We start from the raw sequence: 26,322 nt of genomic DNA, 5'->3' as shown, positions 1-26,322 counted from the left end.
GGGGTTGCTCTGGGGGTCCCGGGGGTATTTCGGGGCTGATCTGGGGGTCCTGGGGTTGCTCTGGTGGTCCCGGGGGGTATTTTGGGGTTGGTCCCAGGGGTTATTTTGGGGTTTCTCTGGGGGTCCCAGAGGATTTGGGGAGTGGTCCCAGGGGGTATTTGGGGTTTCTCTGGGGGTCCCGGCGTTATTTTGGGGTTTCTCTGGGGGTCCCGGGGAGGTATTTTGGGGTTGCTCTGCGGTCCCGGAGGTTTTGGGGTTTCTCTGGGGGTCCCGGGGGGTATTTTGGGGTTTCTCTGGGGGTCCCGGGGGGTATTTTGGGGGTGGTCCCGGGGGTATTTGGGGTTTCTCTGGGGGTCCCGGGGGTATTTTGGGGGTGGTCCCGGGGTTATTTTGGGGTTTCTCTGGGGGTCCCGCCGCCCCCTGACCCCCCGCTCGCCCCCAGGGCTGTCCCGCGGCCCCAGCCCGGTGGTGTTGGGCTCGCAGGACTCGCTGCCGGTAGCCACAGCCTTCACCGAGTACGTGCACGCCTACTTCAAGGGGCGCGACAGCGACAGGTGCGGGGGACACAGATGTCACCGCGGTGTCACCAGGGTGTCACCAGGGTGTCCCTAAGGTGTCCCTAAGGTGTCCCCGGCGTTTCACCGGCGTGTCACCGAGGTGTCACCGAGGGTTTCCTCGGGATGTCCCCAAGGTGTTCCTGGGGTATTATTGGCGTGTCCCCGAGGTGTCCCCAAGGTGTCACCGAGGGTGTCCCTAAGGTGTCCCCGGAGTGTCACCGGAGTATCACTGAGGTGTGACTGGGGTGTCACCAAGGGTGTCCCCAGGGTGTCCCTAAGGTGTCACCAAGGTGTCACTGGGGTGTCACCAAGGGTGTCCCCATGGTGTCACCGAGGTGTCACTGAAGTGTCACCGAGGGTTTCCACGGGGTGTCCCCGGGGTGTCACTGGGGTGACCCCAGGGTCTCACCAGGGTGTCACCGAGGGTGTCCCTAAGGTGTCCCCAGGGTGTTACCAGCGTGTCACTGGAGTGTCCCCAGGGTGTCACCGAGGGTGTCCCTAAGGTGTCACCAAGGTGTCACTGGGGTGTCACCAGGGTGTCCCTAAGGTGTCACTGGGCTGTCACTGGGCTGTCACCGAGGGTGTCTGACTGTGGCTGGCAGATGGCCACAAGGGTTGGGGTTAAGGAAGGTGGGATGTCCCCAAGGATTTGGGCTCAGGAAGGGTGGCATTGTCCCCAAAAAAAGGGGTTCAGGAAGGGTGGGATTGTCTCCAAGGGAAGTGACTTAGAAAGGGTGAGATGTCCCCAAGGAAAGGGGCTCAGAAAGGATGGGATGTCCCCAGAAAAAGGGTCCCGGCGGCGATGTGATGTCCCCAGGGGAAGGCTGTCTGCAAGGACATGATGTCCCCAAGGGAAGGGTATCAGGAAGTATCTAATGTCCCCAAGGAATGGGTCTCAGCAGGGATGGGATTGTCCCCATAAAAAGGGGTTCAGGAAGGATGTGATGTCCCCAAGGGAAGGGTCTCTGAAAGGGTGGGATGTCCCCAAGGAGTGGGGCTCAGGAAGGGTGGCATTGTCCCCAAGGGAAGGGGCTCAGAAAGGATGGGATGTCCCCAAGGTTTTGGTTAAAGAGGATGGGATGTCCCCAAGGATTGGGGTCAGGAAGGGTGGCATTGTCCCCAAGGGAAGGGTCTCAGGAAAGATGCGATGTCCCCAAAGAGTGGGGCTAAAGAAGGATGGGATGTCCCCAAGGGAAGGGTCTCCAAAAGGGTGGGATGTCCCCAGAGAGTGGGGCTCAAGAAGGGTGGCATTGTCCCCAAAGGAAGGATGGGATGTCCCCAAGGAGTGGGGCTAAGGAAGGGTGGCATTGTCCCCAAAGGAAGGATGGGATGTCCCCAAAGAGTGGCGCTAAAGAAGGATGGGATGTCCCCAAGGCAAGGGTCCCCCCCGGCGCGGTGGTGTCCCCTGACCCTCGGCCTGTCCCCGCAGCTGCCTGGTGAAGGTGACAGGGGAGTTAACCATGTCGTTCCCGGCGGGGATCGTGCGGGTGTTCAGCGGCCCCGCGGCGCCGCCCGTGCTCAGCTTCCGCCTGCTGAACGCCACCGCCATCGAGCACTTCCTGCCCAACGCCGAGCTGCTCTACAGGTGTGCGACACGGGGACAATGAGGGGACAGGGAGGGGACAGCGGGGGGATAGTGAGGGGACAGGGAGGGGACAGGGAGGGGATAGAGAGGGGATAGAAGGGGGATACAGAGGGGACAGTGAGGGGATAGAGAAGGGATAGAGGGGACAATGGGGGGACAGTAGGGGATAGAGAGGGATAGTGGGGACAGTGAGGGGACAGCAGGGGGACAGCGAGGGACAGCGCGGGGGATAGAGAGACAGCGAGGGACAATGAGGGATAACGGGGACAATGAGAGGATGGAGAAGGGATAGAGGAATGAAGCGAGGGGACAGCTGGGATAGCGAGGGACAGGGGACAGTGGGGACCGCAAGGGACAGCGGGAGGATAGCGAGGGATAGAAGGGGACAGTGGGAGGACAGAGGGATAGAGGAGGGGACAGCTGGGGACAGCGAGGGATAGCAAGGGACAGTGACGGGACAGTGGGGACAGTGAGGGACAGCAAGGGATAGCGAGGGACAGTGAGGGATAGCCGAGGGATACGAGGGCAGCGTGGGGACAGCAGGGGACAGAGAGGGGACAGGGATACAGAGGGACAGTGAGAGATAGAGGGGACAGCGGACAATGAGGGGACAGCTGGGGACAATGAGGGATAGGAAGGAAAGAAGGGATACAGAGGGACAGTGAGAGGGTGGAGAAGGGATAGAGGGGACAGCGAGGAGACAGCTGGGGGATAGAGAGGGACGGAGGGGGACAGCAAGGATAGCGGGGGAACAGTGAGGGGACTGCAGGAGGACAATGAGGGGATAGCAGGGGGACAGTGAGGGACAGTGAGGGACAGTGGGGACAGTGAGGGGACAGCGGGGGATAGTGGGGAGATAGCTGGGGGACAGCGAGGGGATAGAGAGCGGGCAGTGGGGGGACAGCGAGGTGACAGCGGGTGGACAACGGGGGCAGTGAGGGGACAGCGCGGGGATAGCAGGGGGATAGCGGGGGGACAGCTGGGGACAGCGGGAGGATAGCGGGGGGACAGGGATGGGACAGGGAGGGACAGCGGGGGACGATGAGGGGATAGCAGGGGGACAGGGAGGGACAGCGAGGGGACATCAAGGGGACAGCGAGGGATAGCCTGGGACAGAGTGGGTGCAGTGCTGAGGGGCTGGTTTTGGGGTACAGGGGGGACACAGGGACCTTGGGATTCCAGGGTGCCGAATTTCGGGGTGCTGGGGTTTTGGGGTTCCAGGGTTCTGCGACTCTGGGGTGCTGAATTTCGGGGTTTTGGGATTTTGGTGTTCCGAATTTCAGGGTTTCGGGGCGCTGAATTTCGGGGTGCTGGGGTTCTGAGGTTTTGGGGTTCCAGGGTTCTGGGGTGCAGATTTTTGGGGTTTCGGGGTTCTGGGGTGCCAAATTTTGGAGTTCTGGGGGTTCCGGGGTTCCAAATTTCGGGGTTCTGGGATTCTGGGGTTCCAAATTTCGGGGCTTTCGGGGTTCCAAATTTCAGAATTTCGGGGTTTTGGGGTTCCAAATTTCGGGTTTTTGGTGTGCCAAATTTCGGGGTTTTGGGGTGCCAAATTTCCGGTTTTTGGGGTGCCAAATTTCAGGATTACAAGGTGCCAAATTTCAGGATTTCGGGGTTTTGTGGTGCCAAATTTCAGGTTTTTCGGGGTGCCAAATTTGAGGTTTCAGGGTACGAAATTTCAGGATTTCGGGGTTTTTGGGGTACCAAATTTCGGGGTTTTCGGGTTCCAAATTTCAGGGTTGTGGGGTTTTGGGGTGCCAAATTTCAGGATTTCGGGGTTTTTGGGGTTCCAAATTTCGGGTTTTTCGGGGTGCCAAATTTGGGGGCTCCCCCTCCCCGCAGTGACCCCTCGCAGAGTGACCCCAGCACCAAGGACTTCTGGCTGAACATGACGCCCAATTCCCAGTTCCTCCAATTCCCCCAGTTCCCGGTTCCCCAATTCCCCCAGTTCCCGGTTCCCCGTTTCCCCCAATTCCCCCAGTTCCTGGTTCCCCCGGTTCCCAATTCCCATTTCCCGGTTTCCCCGGTTCCCGTTTCCCCGGTTCCCCCAGTTCCCCGGTTCCCCCGGTTTCCCCAATTCCCCCAGTTTCCCGGTTCCCAGTTCCCGTTCCCCCGGTTTCCCCGTTTCCCCGGTTTCCCGGTTCCCGATTCCCGTCTCTCCGCTCTCCCGCCGCACGGCGCAGCGCTGGCTCCCCTCCAGCTGCTCCCTTCCCTGCGCTCTGCCAAACCCATCGAGCAAATCGCTCTCCGGTTTCCTTCGGATATTCCAAAAAGCCGCAGCGGGCAGGGAGGGAGGGAGGGAAGGAGGGGACATGTCCCCTCGCCAGGCCCTGCTCGACCCCAGAGCCACCCAAAGTTTTTGTCACCCTGTCGGGGTGGGGATGTCACCGCAGAGCCACCCCGGGCTGGGGACAGGGAATGTTTCATGGAGTGGAATGTTTCATTAAGGGAATTTTTTCATGAAATTCAAATATTTCGTGTGGAGGTTTTGCTCCTCCGAGTGGCGATGCAGATGGGCCTGGTGACACCTTTGTCACCAGGGATGGAGCTGGTGACACCTTTGTCACCAGGGATGGATCTGCTCGGGAACCGGGAAGGCCGCAGGGAGACCTGGCCCTGGCCTTGTCACTGTCCCTGTCCCCCATTCCGGTCCCCTGTCCCCTGTCCCTGTCCTCATCCCCTGTCCCTGTCCTTGTTGCCAGTCCCTGTCCCTGCCCCTGCCCCCATCCCTGCCCCTGTCCCTGTCCTTGTTGCCAGTCCCTGCCCCTGTCCCTGCCCCTGTCCTTGCCCCTGTCCCTGTCCTCTGTCCCTGTCCTTGTCCCTCTCCCCATGGGAATGGCCTAGCTGTGTCCCCAGAGTGGGATGGGCAGGGCAGTCCTGCTGCCCCCATTGTCCCCAAGGTGGGGACGGGAATGGCAACAAGGATGGGGACAGGGACATGGAAGGAACCCCCAGGCACGGGGACAGGGACAGGGATGGGGACAGCAGAGGGGTCCTGAGGGTGACACCAGCCATGGCAGTGCCACCTGGTGTGGGGACACAGCTGGGGGACACAGCTGAGCCACCACGGCCAGGCTGCTGCATTCCGGGGGTGGCACTGGGGTGGCAGTAGGGTGGCAGTAAGGTGGCATTGGGGTGACTCTGGGGTGGCACTGGGGTGGCAGTAGAGTGACACTGGGGTGGCACTGGGTAGGGTGGCAGTAGGGTGACAGTGGGGTGGCACTGGGGTGGCAGTAGAGTGACACCAGGGTGGCACTGGGTGACACCGGGGTGACACCAGGGTGACATTGGGGTGACACCAGGGTGACAGCAGGACCCCCCTGTCCCCCTGCCGCCTCGAGCAGCAGCCGAGCAGGGAGCTGCAGCTAAAAATAGCAGCAGGAGGCCGAGAGATCCCCGCGGGAATTTATTAATTAATTAATTACCAACCGCTAATTGCGGCCTGGGAATCACGGCTGGGTGGGACAGCGGTGTGGGGGCTGCCAGAGGACAGGGACAGGGGACACCCAGGTGTGGGGCTGGGGACAGGGGACAGGGGATTGGGGACTGGGGACAGGGACAGGGGACAGGAACAGGGACAGGGACAGGGGATAGGGGACAGGGGACACTTCGGGTGTGGGGCTGGGGACAGGGGACAGGGACAGGGACAGGGGACAGGGGACACCTCGGGTGTGGGGTTGGGGATAGGGGACAGGAGATAGGGGACAGGGACAGGGGAACACCCGGCTGTGGGGTTACGGAGTCCCCTGGCTGTGGGGTTGGGGACAGGGGAACACGCCGGACTATGGGGTTGGGGACAGAGGACGGGGAACAGGGGACAAGAGACAGGGGACAGGGGGAATCCCGGGCTGTGGGATTGGGGACAGGGAACACTCCGCGCTGTGGGGTCGGGCACAGGGGACACCCCGAGCTATGGGACTGGGGACAGAGGACACCCCGGGCTATGGGATTGGGGACAGGTGACACCCCGGGCTATGGGGTCGGCCACAGGCCGCTGAGGGTTTTTCGTGCCACAGGACCGCGCGGTGACCCCGGCCAGGGTGACAAGGGCTCCCGGCCAGGGTGACAAGGCTCCCCGCCAGCCGCCACCGCGGCCCGGAGCTGGCCGGGGGCACCGAGTGCGTCAGAGCCCCGCGGCCCCCCCGAGCCCGGAGCTCCGCCGCGGTGGCCCCGGTGCCACTGCCATATGTCCCAGGCCGGGAGCAGCTGGCGGTGCCAGCAGGAGCCACTCGGCCCCCGCAACCGCCGCTGTCACCCGCCGGGCACGGGGCGGGCCGTGGGGACATCAGAGCCACCCCCCCGGGGCAGGGCAGGGGGGCTCGGAGGGGTTTGGGGGACGCAGAACGGCCGGAGAGCTTTGGGGACAGCGGGGTGGGGACATCCCGAGCCTTGGGGACAGCGGGGTGAGGACATCCAGAGCCTTGGGGACAGAGGTGGGGCAGCCAGAGCCTTGGGGACAGAAGGGTGAGGACATCCCGAGCCTTGGGGACAGAAGGGTGAGGACATCCCGAGCCTTGGGGACAGAGGGGTGAGGACATCCAGAGCCTTGGGGACAGAGGTGGGGCAGCCAGAGCCTTGGGGACAGAGGGATGAGGACATCCCGAGCCCAAAGGGCAGTGCGGGGTTCAGCCCGGTGTTGTCACAGGGGTGGTGACAACCGCGACCCCCAGACCCCCCCGTGTCCCCACCGGGGTGTGGCGGAGGGTTAGCCCGGCTCTTGGGGGGATTCCCCACGCAGGATGGGCTCAGTGCCACCCGCGGGGTGTCCCGGGGGGTGTCGCAGCGCGGGGACACGCGCAGGGGCTGTCACAGCCGCGGGGACACGCGGGGACACCCGAAGCTCCCCGGTCCCGCCGCCACGCCGGGGAATCCCGGGGTGTCCCCGAGAAAATCCCTCCCCAGAGCCCCACGGCGACACCCCACAGGGACAGCCGCGATGTCCCCAGGGCTGCCAGCGACACCGGTGACACCCCCAGCCCGAGTGGGACCCCACCGCCATCCCTGTCACCCCGGGGGGGGGACCTGGTGACACCGTACCTCCGTGGGGTGCGCGGGGCAGGGCCGGGGGGTCCCGCGGGGGGGTCCTGAGCTCCCCCCGCCCCCCCTGCGCCACCAGCGCGCTTTGTCCCCAGACAAAGCCACCACCGCCACCGCCGCCGCCGCTGCTCCGGGCTCTCCCTGCGCCTCCCCCACGCGCTCGGCTCAGCCGCAGGACAAAGCCGCTCCGCCTGGCTGCCCCCGCGGGCCACCGCGACCCCCGCCCGGGCCACTCCGGGGGACACCGGGGCGACACGGGGGACACACGGGGGTCACCGCCACCCCCCCGCCGCCGCCAAGCCCGCGGGGAGCGGGGATCCCCCAAAACTCGCGGGGATCCCCCAAAGCGGGGCGTGCAGGGCGGGGGTCCCCGCAGTCCCCGCAGCCCCCGCCGTGCCCACCCGGTGTCGCCGGGGGTGCGCCAAGGTCACCGCGAAGGTCGCGAGGGCCCCGCGGTGTCCCCAAGGGCCACACCTCGAGGGCTGAGCCCCGCACGTCGAGGCCGCGAGGAGCACGCGGTGGTGACACCCGCCGGGAGCCCCCGGTGCCACCCCGGGCTCGGCAGCGGTGGCTGCGGGAGGTGACACCGCGGTGGCACCGCCGGCTCGGCCCGGGCTGGTTGTGGCACCCCGGTTTTGGTGGGTGCTGAGCTGGGTGTCACCCCGGTGTGCCATCGGTGCCACCCCGGTGTGTCATCGGTGCCACCCCGCTGTGCCGTCGGTGTCACCCCGGTGTGCCATCGGTGCCACCCCGCTGTGCCATCGATGCCACCTCGCTGTGCCATCGCTGTCACCCCCTGTGTCACCGAGGCCACCCCAGCAGCTGGCGGCCAAACCCGGGCAGCCCCGAGCAGCCCCTCAAGTGCGCTCACGCCTTTGGGGACAGCAGCCACATTGTCCCCAAGCACGGGGAACCCCAAATCCCCTGACTCCGCCCGCTGGGGATTGCCCCGAGTAGGGAGGGTGTCCCTGATGTCCCCACACCCGCACGGAGGGAGCCCCTGATGTCCCCAAGCCACAAACCCCGCATCCAGGACATCCCCGCTGTCCCCACACCCTCAGGGAGGGAGTCCCCGCTGTCCCCAGGCCACAAACGCTGAAGGGAGGGTGTCCCTGATGTCCCCACACCCTCAGGGAGAGTCTCCCTGATGTCCCCACATCACAAACCCTGAAGGGAGGGTGTCCCTGATGTCCCCACACCCCTCCGGCAGGACATTCCCTTTGTTCACACATCACAAACCCCACAGGAAGGGTGTCCCTGGTGTCCCCACACTGTCAAGGAGGGAGTCCCCGCTGTCCCCACACCACCAACCCCGCAGGGAAGGCGTCCCTGATGTCCCCACACAACACACCCCGCAGGGAGGGTGTCCCCGCTGTCCCCACACCCTCAGGGAGAGTCTTCCTGATGTCCCCAGACCACAAACCCGACAGGGAGGGAGTCCCCGGTGTCCCCACGCCACAAACCCCGCAGGCGGGACATCCCCGCTGTCCCCACACCCTCAGGGAGGGTGTCCCCGCTGTCCCCAGGCCACAACCCCCGCAAGGAGGCTCTCCCTGATGTCCCCAGGCCACAACCCCCGCAGCAAAGGCGTCTCCGATGTCCCCACACCACAAACGCCGCAGGCAGGGAGTCCCCGCTGTCCCCGCTGTCCCCACACCCACACCGGAGAACGCCACGCTCGGTGTCCCCCCCGCCACCACCCCCCCCGGGGTGTCCCCGCACCGCCACCACCCCCTCTGCCGCTCACTTGCCACAGCCCCGCGCTACGGGGAGCCTGGGGACACTCCGGGGGGCGGCGGGGACATGTGCGGGTGGCGCGGGGGCGGCGGGCGCTGGCGGCTCTCGGCGCGGCGGAGCGACACTGGCGACACTGGCGACACTGGCGGCGCGCGGGAGGCGCGGCGCGGCGCGGGGGGGTTGGGGGCTTCCCCGCCCCACGCCCCCGCGTCCCCCCCGACGGGGCAGTGACCTTGAGGCCGCGGCGCTGGCGGTGGGTGGCAGCCGCGGATATTTTTAGCCGGGCGCAGTCACCGCCGCCTCGTCCTCCTTGTCACCGCCGGGGGCTCCTCCCGCGCCCCCGCTGTCCCCCCCTGCCTCCCTCCCTCCTTCCCGCCGCACCGGGGGCTGGCCGAGCAGGCCGCGGGAATTCCGGACCCTCGGAGCACCGGGGAAGCCCCGGGGAAGCCCCCCGGTGTCGCCCCCTCCCCGAACCCCCCCGGGCCGCACTGCGCCGGGAGCTTCCCTCGCCAGCCGGGGATTCCCGGGAATGCGGGGATTCCCGGGGAGTTCCCGGTACCGGCAGTGCCTCCCGGAGCGGCGGGGGGGTCCCCACCCTGCCGGCCCCCTCCCCAAATTCACCCACCTGCAGCCAGCCCCCGGCCTGCGCTGCCCTCGGGCGCTGCCGCCGCTGACCATGGCCCGGTGGCGGCGGCGGCACGTGCGGGATCCCGGGAGGTTCCGGTGCCGTTACCGGGGGCCGGGGGCGACCCTGCGCAGCGGGCCCGCCGTGCCGCCGAGCCCGTCACGGCCGCGCCGTGCCTCGGTTTCCCCAGCGCGGGGGCTGCGGGCGGCGGCGATGCGGCGCCGTGGCGATGCCGCTCGCACGCGCAGCCGCGCGCACCCGCCCCGCCGCCTGCCGGGGCTCCCCGGGGCTTCTCCCGGGGCTTCCCGGGGCTTGCCGGTGCTTCCCGGGGCTCCCTGGGGCTTCTCCCGGGGCTTCCCGGTGCTTCCCGGGGCTTCCAGGGGCTTGCCGGTGCTTCCCGGGGCTTGCCGGGGCTTCTCCCGGGACTTGCCGGTGCTTCCCGGGGCTCCCCGGGGCTTCTCCTGGGGCTTCCCGGGGCTTTCCGGTGCTTCCCGGGGCTCCCCGGGGCTTCTCCCGGAGCCTCCCGGTGCGTCCCGGGGCTTCTCCCGGTGCTTCCCGGGGCTTCCCGGCGCCGCTGCGGATGAATTCCGCCGCCTGCCCGGTTCTCCCACCACGCTCGCCGCCGCACCCGCGGGGCTGGGGGCGATCGCCCACCCGCGCCCCCCACCCGGCCCGGGACCCGCTGGGGACACCGCCGGTGACACCGGGGAACCCCCGCGGGTGGCTTTGCACATCAAAGCCCTCGGTGTCACCGAGGTGGGGAGGGGGCGCGGGGGACCCCCGGGTTTGGGGTGGGTGACACTGGGGGTGACTGCTTTGTCACGCGGCGCGGGCATGGGGCACACGCGTGTGCAAGGAGGGGGTGAGGGCGCTCGGGGGGGTTTTATGGGGTGTGGGGTGGGTTTGGGGGGAGCGGGGTGAGGTGTGCGGGGAACAAAGAGCTGGGGGGCGAGGTGGGGTGGGGATTGGGGTGTGCAAGGAGGGATAGGGATTGGGGTGGGGATTGGGGTGTGCAAGGAGGGGTGGGAATTGGGGTGTGAACACGGGATTGTGTAGGGCAGGGTGTGAGCAGAGAGATGTGAACAGGGGATTGTATAGGGCGGGGAGTGAGCAGGGGATTGTGTAGGGCGGGTGTGAGCAGAGAGCTGTGAGCAGGGGATTGTGTAGGGCGGGTGTGAATAGGGGATTGTGCAGAGCAAGGTGTGAGCACAGGAGGTTGTGTAGGGCAGGTGTGAACAGGGAGGTGTGAGCAGGGAGGTGTGAGCAGGGGATTGTGTAGGGCGGGTGTGAATAGGGGATTGTGCAGAGCAAGGTGTGAGCACAGGAGGTTGTGTAGGGCAGGTGTGAACAGGGAGGTGTGAGCAGGGCATTGTGTAGGGTGGGCAGTGCACAGGGGATTGTGCAGAGCTGGGTTGTAGGTTGTGTAGGGCGGGGTGTGAGCGGAGAGCTGTGAACAGGGGATTGTGTAGGGCGGGTGTGAGCACGGAGATTGTGCAGAGCAGGGTTGAAGGATGTGTAGGGCTGGGTGTGTAGCAGGGAGCTGTGCACAGGGGATTGTGTAGGGCGGAGTGTGAACCAGGGATTGTATAGGGCGGAGTGTGAACCGGGATTGTGTAAGGCGGGAGTGCAGAGCGGGGTGTGAGCAAGGGGTGTGCGGGAACAGGAGGGTGACACGCGTGTCGCCGTGTCCGTGTGTCGGTGTGTCCTTGTCCCCGTGTCCGTGTGTCGGTGTGTCCGTTTCCCTGTCCGTGTGTCCCTGTCCGTGTGTCGGTGTGTCCCTGTCCCCGTGTCCGTTTCCCTGTCCCCGTGTCGGTGTGTCCCTGTCCCCGTGTCCGTGTGTCCCTGTCAGTGTGTCGGTGTGTCCCTGTCCCCGTGTCCGTGTGTCCCTGTCAGTGTCCGGTTCCACCCCGCAGTCCCGGGGGGTGGCAGGAGGGTGGCAGGGGGGTGACAGGGGGGCTGTGCTGCAGGGGCGGCAGCGCTGCAGAGGTGGCACCGGGCGGGGGCGGAGGGAAAACCCGGGCGGGGGAGGAATTCCCGGTGCCGGGGGATGGGAAGGGATGCCCGGTACCGGGGAATATGGGAAGGGATAGCCGGTACCGGGGGGATGGGAAGGGATACCCTGTACCGGGGATGCCCGGCACGGCGGGGACAGGATTCCCGGTGCCGGGGGGGATGGGTGGGATAGCCGATCCGGGGGAACGGGAGGGATACCCGATACGGGAGGATTCCGGTGCAGGGGGGATGCCCGGTGTGGGGGGGATACCCGGTACGGGGGGAGATGCTCGGTATGGGGGCGGCAGGATTCCCGGTGCCGGGGGGATGGGAGGGATACCCGATACGGGGGGATTCCGGTGCAGGGGGGATGCCGGTGTGGGTGTGGGGGGGATACCCGATACGGGGGGCGATGCCCAGTACGGGGGCGGCAGGGTTCCCGGTGCCGGGGGGATGGGAAGGGATACCCGGTGCGGGGGCGGGAGGGATTCCCGGTGCGGGGGAGGATGGAGGGGATACCCGATATGGGGGGAGGGGGCGACGCAGGATTCCCGGTGCGGGGATGCTCCATACCGATAGGGATACCCCATACCGATAGGGATACCCCATACCGAGGGTGAGGATACCCCATACCGGGTGGAGGATACCCCATATCGGGGGGGTTACCCCACACCGGAGGAGATACCCCATACCGGGGGTATGGTTACCCCATACTGTGTGGGTTACCCCATACCGATAGGGATACCCCACACCAGAGGATACCCCATACCGGGAGGAGGACACCCCATACCGATAGGGATACCCCATACCGGGGATGTTACCCCACACCGGGTGAGGATACCCCATACCCATAGGGATACCCCATACCGGGAGGAGGATACCCCATACCCATAGAGTTATCCCATACCGGGGATTTACCCCATACCCATAGGGATACCCCATACCCATAGGGTTACCCCACACCGGAGGAGTATACCCCATACCGACAGGGATACCCCACACCCATAGGGTTACCCCACACCCATAGGGTTACCCCATACCGACAGGGATACCCCACACCCATAGGGTTACCCCACACCGGGGGTTGCCCGGTTCGAGCCCCACGCGGCTGCGCGGGAGAATCCCGGAGCCTCGTGACCGCCGCCCCCCCGCCGGTTACCATGGCAACCACTCCTCCGGTTGCCATGGCAACATTGCTCCCCCCTCCACCCGGTTGCCATGGCAATGTCGCCCCCCTCCGGCCGGTTGCCATGGCAACCCCTCCCCCCCCCGATGGCTAAAGGGGGAGGGGGAATCCCCGATGGGGGAGGGGCGGGGAATCCCGATTCTGGGGGGGGAAACACCGGGACCCCCCCGGTTATCCCGGGGATTCACCCCAAATCCCGAGAGAAACGGGGAATCCACCCCAAAATCTGCACTGTGGGATTCCCCCAGATCCGGGGGATTCACCCCAAATCCTGCATATGGGATTCCCCAAATCCTGGGGGTTCACTCCAAATCCCACACTGCAGGATTCCCCCAAATCCGGGGGATTCACCCCAAAACCTGCACTGTGGGATTTCCCCAAATTCCCAGGGGAAAAGGGTATCCATCCCAAAAGCTGCACGTGGGATTTCCCCAAATCCGGGGGATTCACCCAAATCCCGCATATGGGATTTCCCCAAATCCGGGGGATTCACCCCAAAATCTGCACTGTGGGATTCCCCCAGATCCGGGCGATTCACCCCAAATCCCACACTGCGGGATTCCCCCAAATCCGGGGGATTCACCCCAAAACCTGCACTGTGGGATTTCCCCAAATTCCCAGGGGAACAGGGTATCCATCCCAAATCCTGCACATGGGATTTCCCCAAATCCGGGGGATTCACCCAAATCCCGCATATGGGATTTCCCCAAATCTGGGGGACTCACCCCAAATCCTGCACATGGGATTCCCCCAAATCCGAGGAGAACAGGGGATCCACCCCAAAATCTGCACATGGGATTTCCCCAAATCCTGAGGGATTCACCCCAAATCCCACACTGCGGGATTTTCCCAAATTGGGGGATTTACCCCAAATCCTGCACAGAGGATTCCCCCAAATCCCGAGGATTCCCCCCAAATCCCACACTGCAGGATCCCCCAAATCTGGGGGATTCACCCCAAAATCCACACTGTGAGATTCCCCCAAATCCCAAGGATTCACCCCAAATCCTAAGAGGAATGGAGGATTCCCCCAAATCCGGGGGATTCACCCCAAATCTCACCCCCAATTCCAGCAGGATTTCCCAGAATTTCAGGAATAAAACAAAACACAAAAGGAATTCCCCCAAAAACCCTTCCCGAATGATTCCTTCCTTGATTTCCAAGGAATTTAGGATTTTTTTTTTAAATTTTAATCAGATTCAAACACACCGAAGGGGATTTGGGATGAGGCTGGAGGGTCATTCCTCCCGGGATGGATTTGGGAATTTTGGGAAGCCCCAAAATGAAGGTGTGGGGTTGGGAAGGGATGAGTTTGAATAAATCCCATGGGATTTGGGGTTGGGAATTTTGGGAATGGATGAGTTTGAGTCAATCCCATGGGATTTGGGGTCAGGAATTTTGGGAATGGATGAGTTTGAATCGATCCCATGGGATTTGGGGTCAGGAATTTTGGGAATGGATGAGTTTGAATCGATCCCATGGGATTTGGGGTCAGGAATTTTGGGAATTGTCACCCCAAAGGATTTGGGGTCGGGAATTGCCACCTCAAGGGATGAGTTTGAATTGATCCCATGGGATTTGGAGTCAGGAATTTTGGGAATTGTCACCCCAAGACTGATCCCATGGGATTTGGGGTCGGGAATTTTGGGAATGGATGAGTTTGAATCAATCCCATGGGATTTGGGGTCGGGAATTTTGGGAATTGTCACCCCAAGGGATGAGTTTGAATCGATCCCATGGGATTTGGGGTCAGGAATTTCCTTCCCAAAGGATGGGAAAAGACAGAGAATTTCCTTCCCAAATGATTGGAAAACAGGGAATTTCCTTCCCAAATTATGGGAAAACACAGGGAAAATTCCAGAGGATTTCCAGATCCCATTCCCGAGGATTCCAGCATTCCCAAAAGACTGGGATGTCACCTCCCCTTCCCATGGGAATTCCCACCCCAAACCTGGGAAAAAACTGGGAAAAGCAGGAAAATCCCTTCTTTGGGAATTCCAAAATATCCGGATTTGGGGCTTCAGCCCCTCCTGGAGCCCAGAGGACACCAGGAATGTCACCTGGAACACCGGGAATGTCACCTGGAACACCAGGAATGTCACCTGGAGCCCCAGGAATGTCACCTGTCCCCCCAGGGAAGGTGGGAATCCAGCTGGGGTGTGGGAGGAATGGGATTTTCCCTCTTCCCAACAATCCTGGATGGGGATGGAGAGGAGAGGAACAGGAATTCCAGTCTGGAATCTCCTCAGGGACACCAAGGATGACGATCTGAGGATGGAGATTGGGAGTTTTCCTAAGGTTTTTCCAGAATTCCGACAGGGAAAGCTTGGGAGGTGTTGCTCCAACCTGGAGCTGCTTTTTTCTGGGAAAACTGGGAATTCCGGGAAGGTGGAAATCAGACTTTTCCCATTCCTCCCTCCAGGGAAATGGGATTTTCTCTCTTCCCAACCCTCCTCCTGGAATCTCCTCAGGGACACAAATGATGACAATCTGGGAATGAAGATCGGGAGTTTTCCATGGGATTTTTCCAGAATTCCAACACGATGCTTCCAGAATTCCAACAGGGAAACCCCAGGAAGTGTTTCCCCCACCCAGCTCTGCCTTTTTCCAAGAAAAACCAGGAATTTTGGGGAAGGTTGGAATCAGGCTGGGGTGTGGCTTCTCCCATTCCTTCCTGAGGGATTTTCCCTCTTCCCAATCCTCCTCCTGGAATTCCCTCAAGGACACCAAGGATGACAATCTGGGAATGAAGATCAGGAGTTTTCCATGGGATTTTTCCAGAATTCCAACACGATGCTCCTAGAATTCCAACAGGGAAACCCCAGGAAGTGTTTCCCCCACCCAGATCCGCCTTTTTCCAGGAAAAACCAGGAATTCCAGGAACCCATTGGCACCACTCTGACCCCACATCCCAAACCCCACCACAGAAAAAAAAAACCAAACCAGCAGCCAAATCAAACCCGAGAAATCTTCCTGAATTCCCCGGGAAAAAACCCCAAAAATCCCAGTCCGGGGGGGAGTTGGGAATTCCCGTTGCAGTCCTACTTCTGGCTGTTGTAAGCCCTGTGCCTCTGGTTCATGGGGTTTTCCGGGGATTTCATCCACTCTTTCTTCAGGAGCTGCTTGAGCTGCGAGAGGCGCATGTTGGGGTTTTCGCGTTTCAGCCGCGGCAGCTGCTGCTCCTCGAAGGCGGAAAACGCTGCTTTCATCCGCCGCTCGGGGTGACGCTCGGCGTCCTGCGACACACTGAGGGGTTTGGGGCGGAGAGGGGGGTTGGTCCCGAAGGGAATGGAGCCAGGGGTAAGCCAAATCCAGAAAAAATGGAGCCAGGGATAGCCTTGATCCCGAAGGGATGGATCCAGGAATAGCCCTGATCCCGAAGGTAATAGAGTCAAGGATAACCCCAAACCCGAAGGAAATGGACTCAGGGACAGCCTTGATCCCAAAGGGAATGGAGCCAGGGATAACCCCAATCCCAAAGGAATGGGGCCAGGGGTAACCCCAATCCTGAGGGGATGGGCACAGGGATAGCCCTGATCCCAAAGGAAATAGACCCAGGGATAACCCCAATCCAGAAAAAATGGAGCCAGGGATGGCCCTAGTCCCAAAGGAATGGATCCAGGGATAACCCCAATCCCAAAGGGAATGGAGCCAGAAATAGCCTTGATCCCAAAGGGAATGGTCTCAAAGGAATTGGATCCCAAAGGGAATGGATCCAGGGATAACCCCAGTCCCGAAGCGAATGGATCCAGGGACGGTCCTGATCCCAAAGAGCATGGACTCAGGGATAACCCTAATCCCAAAAGGAATGAAGCCAGGGTTAACCCCAATCCCAAAGGGAATGGATCCAGGGATAACCCCAATCCCAAAGGAAATGGACCCAGGGATAGCCCTGATCCCAAAGGAAGGGATCCAGGGATAGCCCTGACCCCAAAGGGAATGGCCTCAAAGGAAACAAATCCCAAAGGGAATGGACCCAGGGATAACCCCAATCCCAAAGGGAATGGGCACAGGGATAGCCTTGATCCCAAATGGAATGGATCCAGGGATAACCCCAATCCCAAAGGAAATGGAGCCAGGGATAGCCTTGATCCCGAAGGGATGGAGTCAGGGATAACCCTGATCCCAAAAGGAATGGACCCAGGGACTGCCCTAATCCCAAAGGAATGGATCCAGGGATAACCCCAATCCCAAAGGAATGGACCCAGGAATAGCCCTGATCCCAAAGGAAATGACCTCAGGGATTCCCAAAGCAAACAGCCCTAGGGATAACCCCAATCCCGAAGGAAATGGACCCAGGGATGGTCCCAATCCCAAAGGAATGGACCCAGGGATAAATCCAATCCCAAAGGGAATGGAGCCAGGAATAGCCCTGATCCCAAAGGGAATGGTCTCAGGGATAACCCTAATCCCAAAAGGAATGAAGCCAGGGTTAACCCCAATCCCAAAGGGAATGGCCCCAGGGATATCCCAATCCCAAAGCTAACAGCCCCAGGGATAACCCCAATCCCAAAGGAAATGGACCTCGAGATGGTCCTGATCCCCAAGGAAACAATTCCAGGGATAACTCCAATCCCAAAAGGAAATGAACCCAGGGATAGCAGGGAAACCCCAAATCCCGAAAGGAGTGGATCCAGGGATACCCCAATCCCAAAGGAAATGGTCTCAGGGATAACCCCAATCCCGAAGGAAAGGGACCCAGGGATAGCCTTGATCCCAAAGGAGATGACCTCAAAGGAACTGGATCCCAAAAGGAATGGAGCCAGGGATAACCCTAATCCCGAAGCAGATGACCTCAAAGGAATTTGATCCCAAAGGGAATGGATCCAGGGATGGCCCTGATCCTGAGGGGATGGATCCAGGGATAGCAGGGAAACCCCAGTCACTAAGGAAATGGATCTAGGGATAGCCCTGATCCCAAAAGGAATGGACTCAGGGGTAACTCCAAACCCGAAGGGAATGGAGCCAGGGATAGCCCTGATCCCAAAGGAAATGGACCCAGGAATAACCCTATTCCCAAAGGAATGGATCCAGCAATAACCCTAATCCCGAAGGAAATGGATCCAGGGATAACCCCAATCCTGAGGGGATGGGCACAGGGATAGCCCCGATCCCAAAGGGAATGGATCCAGGAATAGTCCTGATCCCAAAGGAAATGGACCCAGGGATAGCCTTGATCCCGAAGGAAATGGAGCCAGGGATAGCCCTGATCCCAAAGGGAATGACCTCAAAGGAACTGGATCCCAAAAGGAACAGGACACAGGGATAACCCCAATCCCAAAGGAATGGGTCCAGGGATAACCCCAATCCCGAAGGAAATGGACTCAGGGAGTCCCAGGATTCACCATCGGGATAAAAACCCCAAGGCTGAAATTCCACCCATTTTTTAGGGATATCCACTGGGAATTCCCTAGAGAACTCCAAGGGTAAATCCCAGTGTTTTTGAGGGATATCCACCATGAATTCCTGGGAATTCCAAGGGTAAAATCCCAGTGTTTTTAGGGCATACCTACTAGGAACTCCTGAGAATTCCCAGGGCAAAATCCCAGTGTTTTTAGGGAATATCCACCATGAATTCCTGGGAACCCCAAGGCTGAAACCCCACCCATTTTTTGGGGATATCCCTGGAGAATTCCCAGGAATTCCACAGGCGAAAACCCACCCATTTTCAGGGAATATCCAGCAGGAATTCCTGAGAATTCCAAGGGTGAAATCTCAGTGTTTTTAGGGAATATCCACCATGAATTTCTGGGAATTCCAAGGGTGAAAACCCACCCATTTTTTGGGGATATCCCTGGAAAATTCCCAGGAATTCCCTAGGGAACTCCAAGGGTAAAATACCAGTGTTTTTGGGGGATATCCACCATGAATTCCTGGGAATTCCAAGGCTGAAATCCCAGTGTTTTTGGGGGATACACAGCAGGAATTCCTGAGAATTCCAAGGCTGAAATCCCAGTGCTTTGCAGGGATATCCAGTGGGAAATCCTGGGAATTCCAAGGGTGAAATCCCACCCATTTTGGGGATATCCATGGGGAATTCCTGGGAATTCCAAGGCTGAAATCCCAGTGGTTTTGAGGAATATCCAGTGGGAATTCCATGGGTGAAAACCCATCCATTTTCAGGGAATATCCACTGGAAAATCCTGGGAATCCCAAGGCTGAAACCCCACCCATTTTTTGGGGATATCCCTGGAGAATTCCATGAATTCCTGGGAACTCCAAGGGGGAAATCCCAGTGTTTTTGGGGGATATCCAGTGGGAATTCCCAGGAATTCCACAGGTGAAAACCCATCCATTTTCAGGGAATATCCAGCAGGAATTCCTGGGAACTCCAAGGCTGAAATCCCAGTGTTTTTAGGGAATATCCACTGGGAACTCCTGGGAATTCCAAGGGTAAAATCCCAGTGTTTTTAGGGAATATCCACTGGGAACTCCTGGGAATTCCAAGGGTAAAATCCCAGTGTTTTTAGGGAATATCCACCACGAATTCCTGGGAACCCCAAGGCTGAAACCCCACCTATTTTTTGGAGATATCCCTGGAGAATTCCCAGGAATTCCCAGGGAACTCCAAGGGTAAAATACCAGTGTTTTTGGGAGATATCCATTGGGAATTCCTGGGAATTCCACGGGTGAAAACCCACCAATTTTCAGGGAATATCCACTGGAAAATCCTGGGAATCCCAAGGCTGAAACCCCACAAATTTTCAGGGAATACCCCTGAAGAATTCCAGGAATTGCTGGGCATTCCAAGGGTGAGAATTCCCGGGATTTGCCCACCTGAGCACGGCGATGGCATCCTCGATGGTCCGAGCCTCCAGGGCTCCCTCCTCCTGCAGCCGCCGGTTCAGGTTCTCCTCCAGAGGCAACTCCAGGTGGGATTTCTCCTTCTCCACTGCTGGGAAAAACGGGAAAAATGGGAAAGCCAGCCTGGAGTGAGGGGTTCCTGCTGGAAAAGTCTGGTTTTCCCTGGAAAACTCAATTTTTTCCTCCAAAAAAACCTCAGTTTTCACTCTGAAAAACTCTTTTTTTTCTCTGGAAAATTCTTTTTTTTTCCTTTGGAAAACTTTGATTTTGTCCCTCTGGAAAACTCCATTTTTCCTCTGGAAAGCTTTACTTCTCTTTTTCTTTTTCCTTTCCACCCCCCTGCCCCAGCCTTCTTTTTCCTCTGGAAAACTCCAATTTTTCCTCTGGAAAACTCCAATTTTTCCTCTGGAAAACTCCAATTTTTTTCTCTAGCAAACTCAATTTTTTTCTCTAGAAAACTCAATTTCTCCTTTGGAAAACTCCATTTTTCATTTTAAAAACTTCATTTTCCCTCTGGAAAACTCCATTTTCCATCTGGAAAACTCCATTTCTCCTTTGGAAAACTCAATTTTCCCATTTTCCATCCCAATTTTTCCCCAACTCAACTTTTCCCCCCATCATTCCCAACTTTCCCCATCCCATCCCATCCCAACTTTCCCAACCCAAATTTTTCCCCACCCCATTCCCACTTTTCCCACCCCATTCCCACCCCAATCCCAATTTTTCCCAACTTTTTCCATTCCCAATTTTCCCATCCCATTCCCACTTTTCCCCACCATCATTCCCAACTTTTCCCATCCCCAATCCCAACTTTCCCTATCCCAATCTCAATCTTTCCTGTCCAATTCCCAACTTTTCTCAGTCCCAGCTTTTCCTATCTCAATTTTTCCCCATCCCAATCCCAATTTTTCCCAACTTTCCCCCACCCCAACTTTTCCCATCCCCAATCCCAACTTTCCCTATCCCAATCCCAACTTTTCTCAACCCAAACTTTCCCCATTCCCATCCCAAATTTCCCCACCCCAATCCCAGTTTTTCCCAACTTTACCCATTCCCAACTCCTCCCAATCCCAATTTTCCCCAACTTTTTCCCATCCCAATTTCCCCACCCCAATCCCACCTTTCCCATCCCATTCCCAACTTTTCCCATCCCAATCCCAATTTTTCCTGCTTTTCCCCACCCCAATCCCAATTTTTCCCAATCTCAACTCTCCTAATCCCAATTTTCCCCATCCCAATTTTTCCCCATCCCAATCCCAATTTTTCCCATCCCAACTTTCCCATTCCCAACCCCAATTTCCCATCCCAATCCCAATTTTCCCCACCCCAATCCCAATTTTTCCCTATCCCAATCCCAGTTTCCCATCCTCATCCCACCTTTTCCCAATCCCAATCCAAATTTTTCCCAGTCTCAACTTTCCCCATCCCAATCTCACCTTTTCCCCATTCCCAATCCCAATTTCCCCATCTCAATCCCAACTTTCCCCATCCCAATCCCAATTTTTCCCAACTTTCCCTATCCCAATCCCAATTTTCCCCACTTTTCCCCATCCCAATCTCAACTTTCCCATTCCCAATTTTTCCCAATCCCAACTTTTCCCAACTTTCCCAATCCCAATTTTTCCCATTCGCAACTTTTCCCATTCCCCACTTTTCCCAATTTTCCCACCCCATTCCCATCCCAATCCCAATTTTTCCACTTTTCCCCATCCCAATCCCAATTTTTCCCACTTTTCCCAACTCTTCCCAATCCCAATTTTCCCACTTTTCCCAATCCCAATCCCAATTTCCCCATCCCAATCCCAATTTTTCCCAACTTCTTCCACTCCCACTTTTCCCCATTCCAACTTTCCCATTCCCAACTTCTCCCAACCCCAATTTTTCCCACTTTCCCCATCCCAATCCCAATTTTCCCCATTTTTTCCCAATTTTCCCCACTCCCCACCAGTCTCAGTGCTCTCCCTGTGCTGCTCTCTCCTCACGCTCTCCTCGATCTGCGCTCGGGTGACTTTCCCAGGATTTCCCTGCTTGGGACTTTTCCCTTTCAGTTTGGAATCTTCTTCCTCCAGCAGCCTCTGCAGCTCCTTCTTGCGCTCCAGCTGCTCCAGGCGCCGCTTCTCCCGCTCCTCCTGGGGAAAATGGGAAAATTTGGGGTGAATTCCTGGGGTTTGGAGGGGTTGGGGGGTTTGTGGGAATGGGAATTGTGGAGGAGTTGGGGAAATCCATGGGGATTTGGGGTTTGAAAGGTTTGAGGGTTTGTGAATTTTCCTAGAATTTGGGGAAAAAAGAGGGAAGGAGGGAAAGAGAAAAAAGAGAAAAGAGAAAAGAGAAGAAAAGAGAAAAGAGGAAAAAAAGAGAAAAAAGAGAAAAGAGGGGAAAAGAGAAAAGAGAAAAGAGGAGAAAAAAGAGAAAAGAAAAAAGAGAGAAAAGAAAGAGAGAAAAGAGAGAGAAAAGAGAGAGAAAAGAGAGAGAAAAGAGAGAGAAAAGAGAGAGAAAAGAGAGAGAAAAGAGAGAGAAAAGAGAGAGAAAAGAGAGAGAAAAGAGAAAAAAGAGAAAAAAGAGAAGAAAAGGGAAAGAGCAAAAGAAGGGAAAGAAAAAAGAAAGGAGAAAAAAGAACTCCCAGATTTTTGAGGGATTGAGGTGTTTGTGGGAATGGGAATTGTGGAGGATTTTGGGAAATCCATGGGAAAGTTGAGGTTTGAAAGGTTTGGGTTTGAGGGTTTGTGAATTTTCCTAAAATTTGAGGAAAAGAGGGAAAGAGGGAAAGGAGTAAAAGAAGAGAAAAAAGAGGGAAGGAGGAAAAAAGAAAAGAGAAAAAAAAAGAAAAAACAAAAAAAAGAAAAAAAAGAAAAAAAGAAAAAAAAAAGAAAAAAAAAGAAAAAAAAAGAAAAAAGAAAAAAGAAAAAAGAAAAAAGAAAAAAGAAAAAAGAAAAAAAGAAAAAAAGAAAAATGAAAAAAGAAAAAAGAAAAAAAGAAAAGCTGGAGAAATCCTGGAAAAGCTGGAGAGATCCTGGAAGAGATGGAAAGGAACTGGAAAGGCTGGAGAGATCTTGGAAAAGATGGAGAGGGACTGGAAAGGGACTGGAAAAGTCCTGGAAAAGCTGGAGAGGGACTGGAAAAGCTGGAAAGGGACTGGAAAAGATGGAGAGGAACTGGAAAAGGTCCTGGAAAATTCTGAAGAGATCCTGGAAAAGCTGGAGAGAGACTGGAAAGACTGGAAAGGGACTGGAAAAGCTGGAAAGGGACTGGAAAAGCTGGAGAGTTTCAGGAAAAGCTGGAAAGATCCTGGAAAAGCTGGAGAGGGACTGGAAAAGGTCCTGGAAAATTCTGGAGAGATCCTGGAAAAGCTGGAGAGGGACTGGAAAGACTGGAAAGATGCTGGAAAGGCTGGAAAGGGACTGGAAAAGCTGGAGAGGCTCTGGAAAAGCTGGAGAGGGACTGGAAAGGCTGGAAAGTTCCCAAAAAATCGGTGGGAATGACGGGCAAAGCCGCAGGAGGGAAGGGAAGGGAGCGGAACGAGGCTGGAGCGTGTCTGAGTGGGATTGCTGGAGCTTGGGAATGGGAGAGGGATTGAGGGAATTCCAGAGGGAAAATAAGGGATTGAGGGAATTTCGGGTGGGATTGAGGGAATTCTGGGTGGGATTGAGGGAATTCCAAAATGCATTGAAGGAATTCCAGCTGGGATTGAAGGAATTCTGGGTGGGATTGAAGGAATCCCCAAAAATCCCCCAAAAATCCCCAAAAATTAAAAAAAAAACCCCAAGAATTCCAAAAAAATTCCTAAAAAACTCCCCAAAAAAATTAAAAAAAAAATTGCCCTCAAAAAAACCCAAAAATTGCCCCAAAAACCCAAAAAATCCCCCCAAAAATCCCCCAAAAAACCCCAAAAAGTGCCCCAAAAACCCCAAAAAAATCCCCAAACCCCCCCAAAACCCCCCAGCTCTCCCACCTTCCTCTGCTCCTTCCTGATGACGTGCTTGTCCTCATCCCTCCAGAGCTCATCCTCCAGCTCCTGCTGGCGCCGAGCGTCGGCAGCGGCTTTGGCCTCGGCGCGGCGAGCGCGGGCAGCCGCCGACTTGCTGTTCTCCCCCTGGAACCTCTTGGGCATCCCTCAGCTCTGGGAAACACAGAAAAATGGGGATTAGTGGGGTTTTTGGTGGGGTTTTGATGGGGAAGTTCCCAGAAAAATATCCTCTTTTATGGGAAAGTTGACCAAAAAATCCCAAGAGAAGAGTGAAGCAAGAGAGAATGTTGGGATTTGGTGTTTCCCCCTGGAACTTCTTGGGCATCCCTCAGCTCTGGGAATGGGGAAATGTGGGGATTAGTGGGGTTTTTGGTGGGGTTTTTGGTGGAGAAGTTCCCAGAAAAAAATCCCCTTTTATGGGAAAGTTAATAAAAAAATATCCCATCTTATTGGGAAGTTCCTAAAAAAAAGCAAGAGTGGATGTTGGGATTTGCTGTTCACCCCCTGGAACTGCTTGGGCATCCCTCAGGTCTGGGAAATGGGGAAAAGTGGGATTTTGTGGGGTTTTTGGTGGGGTTTTTGGTGGGGTTTTGGATGGGGAAGTTCCCAGAAAAATATCCCCTTTTATGGGAAAGTTAACAAAAAAAAATCCGCTTTTAAGGGAAAGTTCCTAAAAAAAAAGCAAGAGTGGATGTTGGGATTTGGTGTTTCCCCCTGGAACCTCTTGGGCATCCCTCAGCTCTGGGAAATGGGGAAAAATGGGGTTTTGTGGGGTTTTTGGTGGGGTTTTGGTGGAGAAGTTATCAGAAAAATATCCTCTTTTATGAGAAAGTTGACCTAAAAAAATTCCAAGGGAAGAGTGAAGCAAGAGAGGATGTTGGGGTTTGGTGTTCTCCCCCTGGAACTTCTTGGGCATCCCTCAGCTCTGGGAAACACAGAAAAATGGGGATTAGTGGGGTTTTTGGTGGGGTTTTGGATGGAGAAGTTCCCAGAAAAAAATCCCCTTTTATGGGAAAGTTAATAAAAAAAATATCCCATTTTATTGGGAAGTTCCTAAAAAAAGCAAGAGTGGATGTTGGGATTTGGTGTTCTCCCCCTGGAACTTCTTGGGCATCCCTCAGTTCTGGGAAACACAGAAAAGTGGGGGTTTGGAGGGGTTTTTGTGGGATTTTTGAGCGGTTTTAAATGGGGAAGTGCCCCCAAAAAATCTTTTTTTTTTCTTTTTTTTTGGAGGGGGGAGTGAGGAAAGAGAGAAAGGAGAAGATCTTTGGATTTGGTGTTCTCCCCCTGGAACTGCTTGGGCATCCCTCAGCTCTGGGAAATATGGAAATGTGGGGATTAGTGGGGTTTTTGGTGGGGTTTTTGGTGGGGAAGTTAACAGAAAAATATCCCCTTTTATGGGAAAGTTCCCAAGAAAAGAATTCCCCCTTTAAGGGAAAGTTCTCCAAAAAACCCTTTTTCCCACCCTAACCCATCCCAAACCCCATTTCCCACCCTAAACTCCCATTTTCCACCCCCAACCCATCTCAAACTCCCTTTTCCCACCCTTTAACCCATCCCAAAACCCCATTTCCCACCTTTTAACTCATCCTAAACTCCCTTTCCCCACCCCTGATCCTCCCTAAACTCCATTTCCCACCCCTAACCCACCCCAAACTCCCATTCCCCACCCTTTAACCCATCCCAGACCCCATTTCCCACCCTTTAACCTTTCCAAAAACCCCATTTCCCACCCTTTAACTCATCCCAAACCCCCTTTTCCCACCCCAAACCCCATTCCCCCCTCAGCCCATCGCCCCAGGCCCGCCTCCCCTCAGGGGGCCAACAGCTCCACCCAGGCCTCGCCCACCTCCCCGGCCGCGCCAGGCCTCTCCTCCCGCCGCCCCCCGGCGCTTTCCCTTCCCCTCAACCCCCTCAATCCCTTCAATCCCTCCGGTTCCCCTCCGGTTCCCCTCCGGTTCCCATCCGCTCCCCTCAGCTCCTCACCGCCGCCGCTCCTCCCCGGGCCCGGCCGCCCCGCCCGTCGCGCCCCTTGTTCGTCATCACCGCGCGCAACGGGGGAAGGCGGGAAGGCGGCGCCGCCATGTTTGTTGAGGGCAAGGAGCACCGCGGCCTGGTTTGCTCCGCGAGGGGAGGGAGCGGCGGGGAGGGAGGAGGTGGCAGATGACGGGAGCGGCGGGGAGGGAGGAGGTCAGCGAGCACGGCGGCGCTGCTGGCGCGGCGGGGAAATCCCGGGGAGAACAGGCGGAGTGGTTTTTGCCATCGGCGCTGCCCGGTTCAAAGATGGCGTCGCGCTGAGGGGGTACTGAAGGCGGGCAGGGGTGGGCGGGGCCAAAGGGGGGTGGGCGGGGCCAAAGCGGCTGTGGGCGGGGCTTAGAGGTGTGTGGTGATGTCATATAGATGGGCGGGGCTTAAGGGATGTGGAGATGTAATCTGGGTGGGCGGGGCTTAGCAGGGTGGGGCTCATTGTCACCTGGGGAGTCACCAGGGTGGGTGGAGCCTTTTGTCACTTTGTCACCTGCAGGAGTCACCATGGCACAGCCCATTGTCCCCGAAAGGGACAGTTTGTCGCTTTGTCACCTGAGAGTGACAGAGCCCATTGTCCCTGTGGGCGGGGCTTAACAGGGCGTGGTGGTGTAATCTGGGTGGGCGGGGCTTAACAGGGTGGGGTCCATTGTCACCTGGGGAGCCACCAGGGTGGGTGGAGCCCTTTGTCACTTTGTCACCTGTTGGAGTCACCATGGCAGAACCTATTGTCCCAGCCCATTGTCACCTGGGTGGGCGGGGCTTAACAGGGCGGGGCTCATTGTCACCTGGGTGGGCGGGGCTCTGTCACTT

The 26,322-nt window shown here is 57.7% G+C and overlaps 1 protein-coding gene and 2 long non-coding RNA genes across 4 annotated transcripts; 1 reads left to right on the top strand and 2 right to left on the bottom strand.

Moving 5' to 3' along the window:
* Positions 1-432: 432 nt before the first annotated feature.
* Positions 433-4,035, top strand: LOC146420810 (uncharacterized). Its single transcript, XR_014848951.1, has 3 exons — positions 433-554; positions 1,987-2,142; positions 3,982-4,035. It is a non-coding gene; the product is annotated as an uncharacterized LOC146420810 (long non-coding RNA).
* Positions 4,036-15,670: 11,635 nt separating this feature from the next.
* LOC146420808 (coiled-coil domain-containing protein 124-like) lies at positions 15,671-25,540 on the bottom strand. 2 transcript variants are annotated; one of them, XM_085048000.1, is made up of 5 exons: positions 25,471-25,540; positions 23,470-23,637; positions 21,466-21,649; positions 19,494-19,611; positions 15,671-15,962 (listed from the first exon to the last, which is right to left on the bottom strand). In XM_085048000.1, the coding sequence occupies exons 2-5, from the start codon at positions 23,626-23,628 to the stop codon at positions 15,758-15,760; spliced, it is 666 nt and encodes a 221-aa protein (XP_084904126.1). In that variant the 5' UTR covers positions 23,629-23,637; positions 25,471-25,540; the 3' UTR covers positions 15,671-15,757. The 2 variants fall into 2 exon arrangements, with proteins under 2 accessions (XP_084904126.1, XP_084904127.1); XM_085048001.1 differs by having other exon boundaries at positions 19,494-19,608.
* LOC146420809 (uncharacterized) lies at positions 16,227-17,958 on the bottom strand. The gene is made up of 3 exons (XR_014848950.1): positions 17,667-17,958; positions 17,458-17,560; positions 16,227-16,932 (listed from the first exon to the last, which is right to left on the bottom strand). It is a non-coding gene; the product is annotated as an uncharacterized LOC146420809 (long non-coding RNA).
* Positions 25,541-26,322: the final 782 nt, after the last annotated feature.

The sequence above is a fragment of the Lichenostomus cassidix genome, unplaced genomic scaffold, assembly GCF_008360975.1.
Source record: "Lichenostomus cassidix isolate B80296 unplaced genomic scaffold, HeHo_3.0 HiC_scaffold_814, whole genome shotgun sequence".
NCBI lineage: Eukaryota > Metazoa > Chordata > Aves > Passeriformes > Meliphagidae > Lichenostomus > Lichenostomus cassidix.
This window is presented reverse-complemented; position numbering and strand designations above follow the sequence as displayed.

What these genes read in the sequence shown, in the direction of transcription:
- LOC146420808 (XM_085048000.1), bottom strand. Translation starts at nt 23,628, where the DNA reads ATGCCCAAGAGGTTCCAGGGGGAGAACAGCAAGTCGGCGGCTGCCCGC. An exon ending in TCAGGAAGGAGCAGAGGAAG is followed by an intron (nt 21,650 to 23,469) that starts GTGGGAGAGCTG and finishes CATTTTCCCCAG; the next exon opens with GAGGAGCGGGAGAAGCGGCG. An exon ending in GATGCCATCGCCGTGCTCAG is followed by an intron (nt 15,963 to 19,493) that starts GTGGGCAAATCC and finishes CAAACCCCTCAG; the next exon opens with TGTGTCGCAGGACGCCGAGC.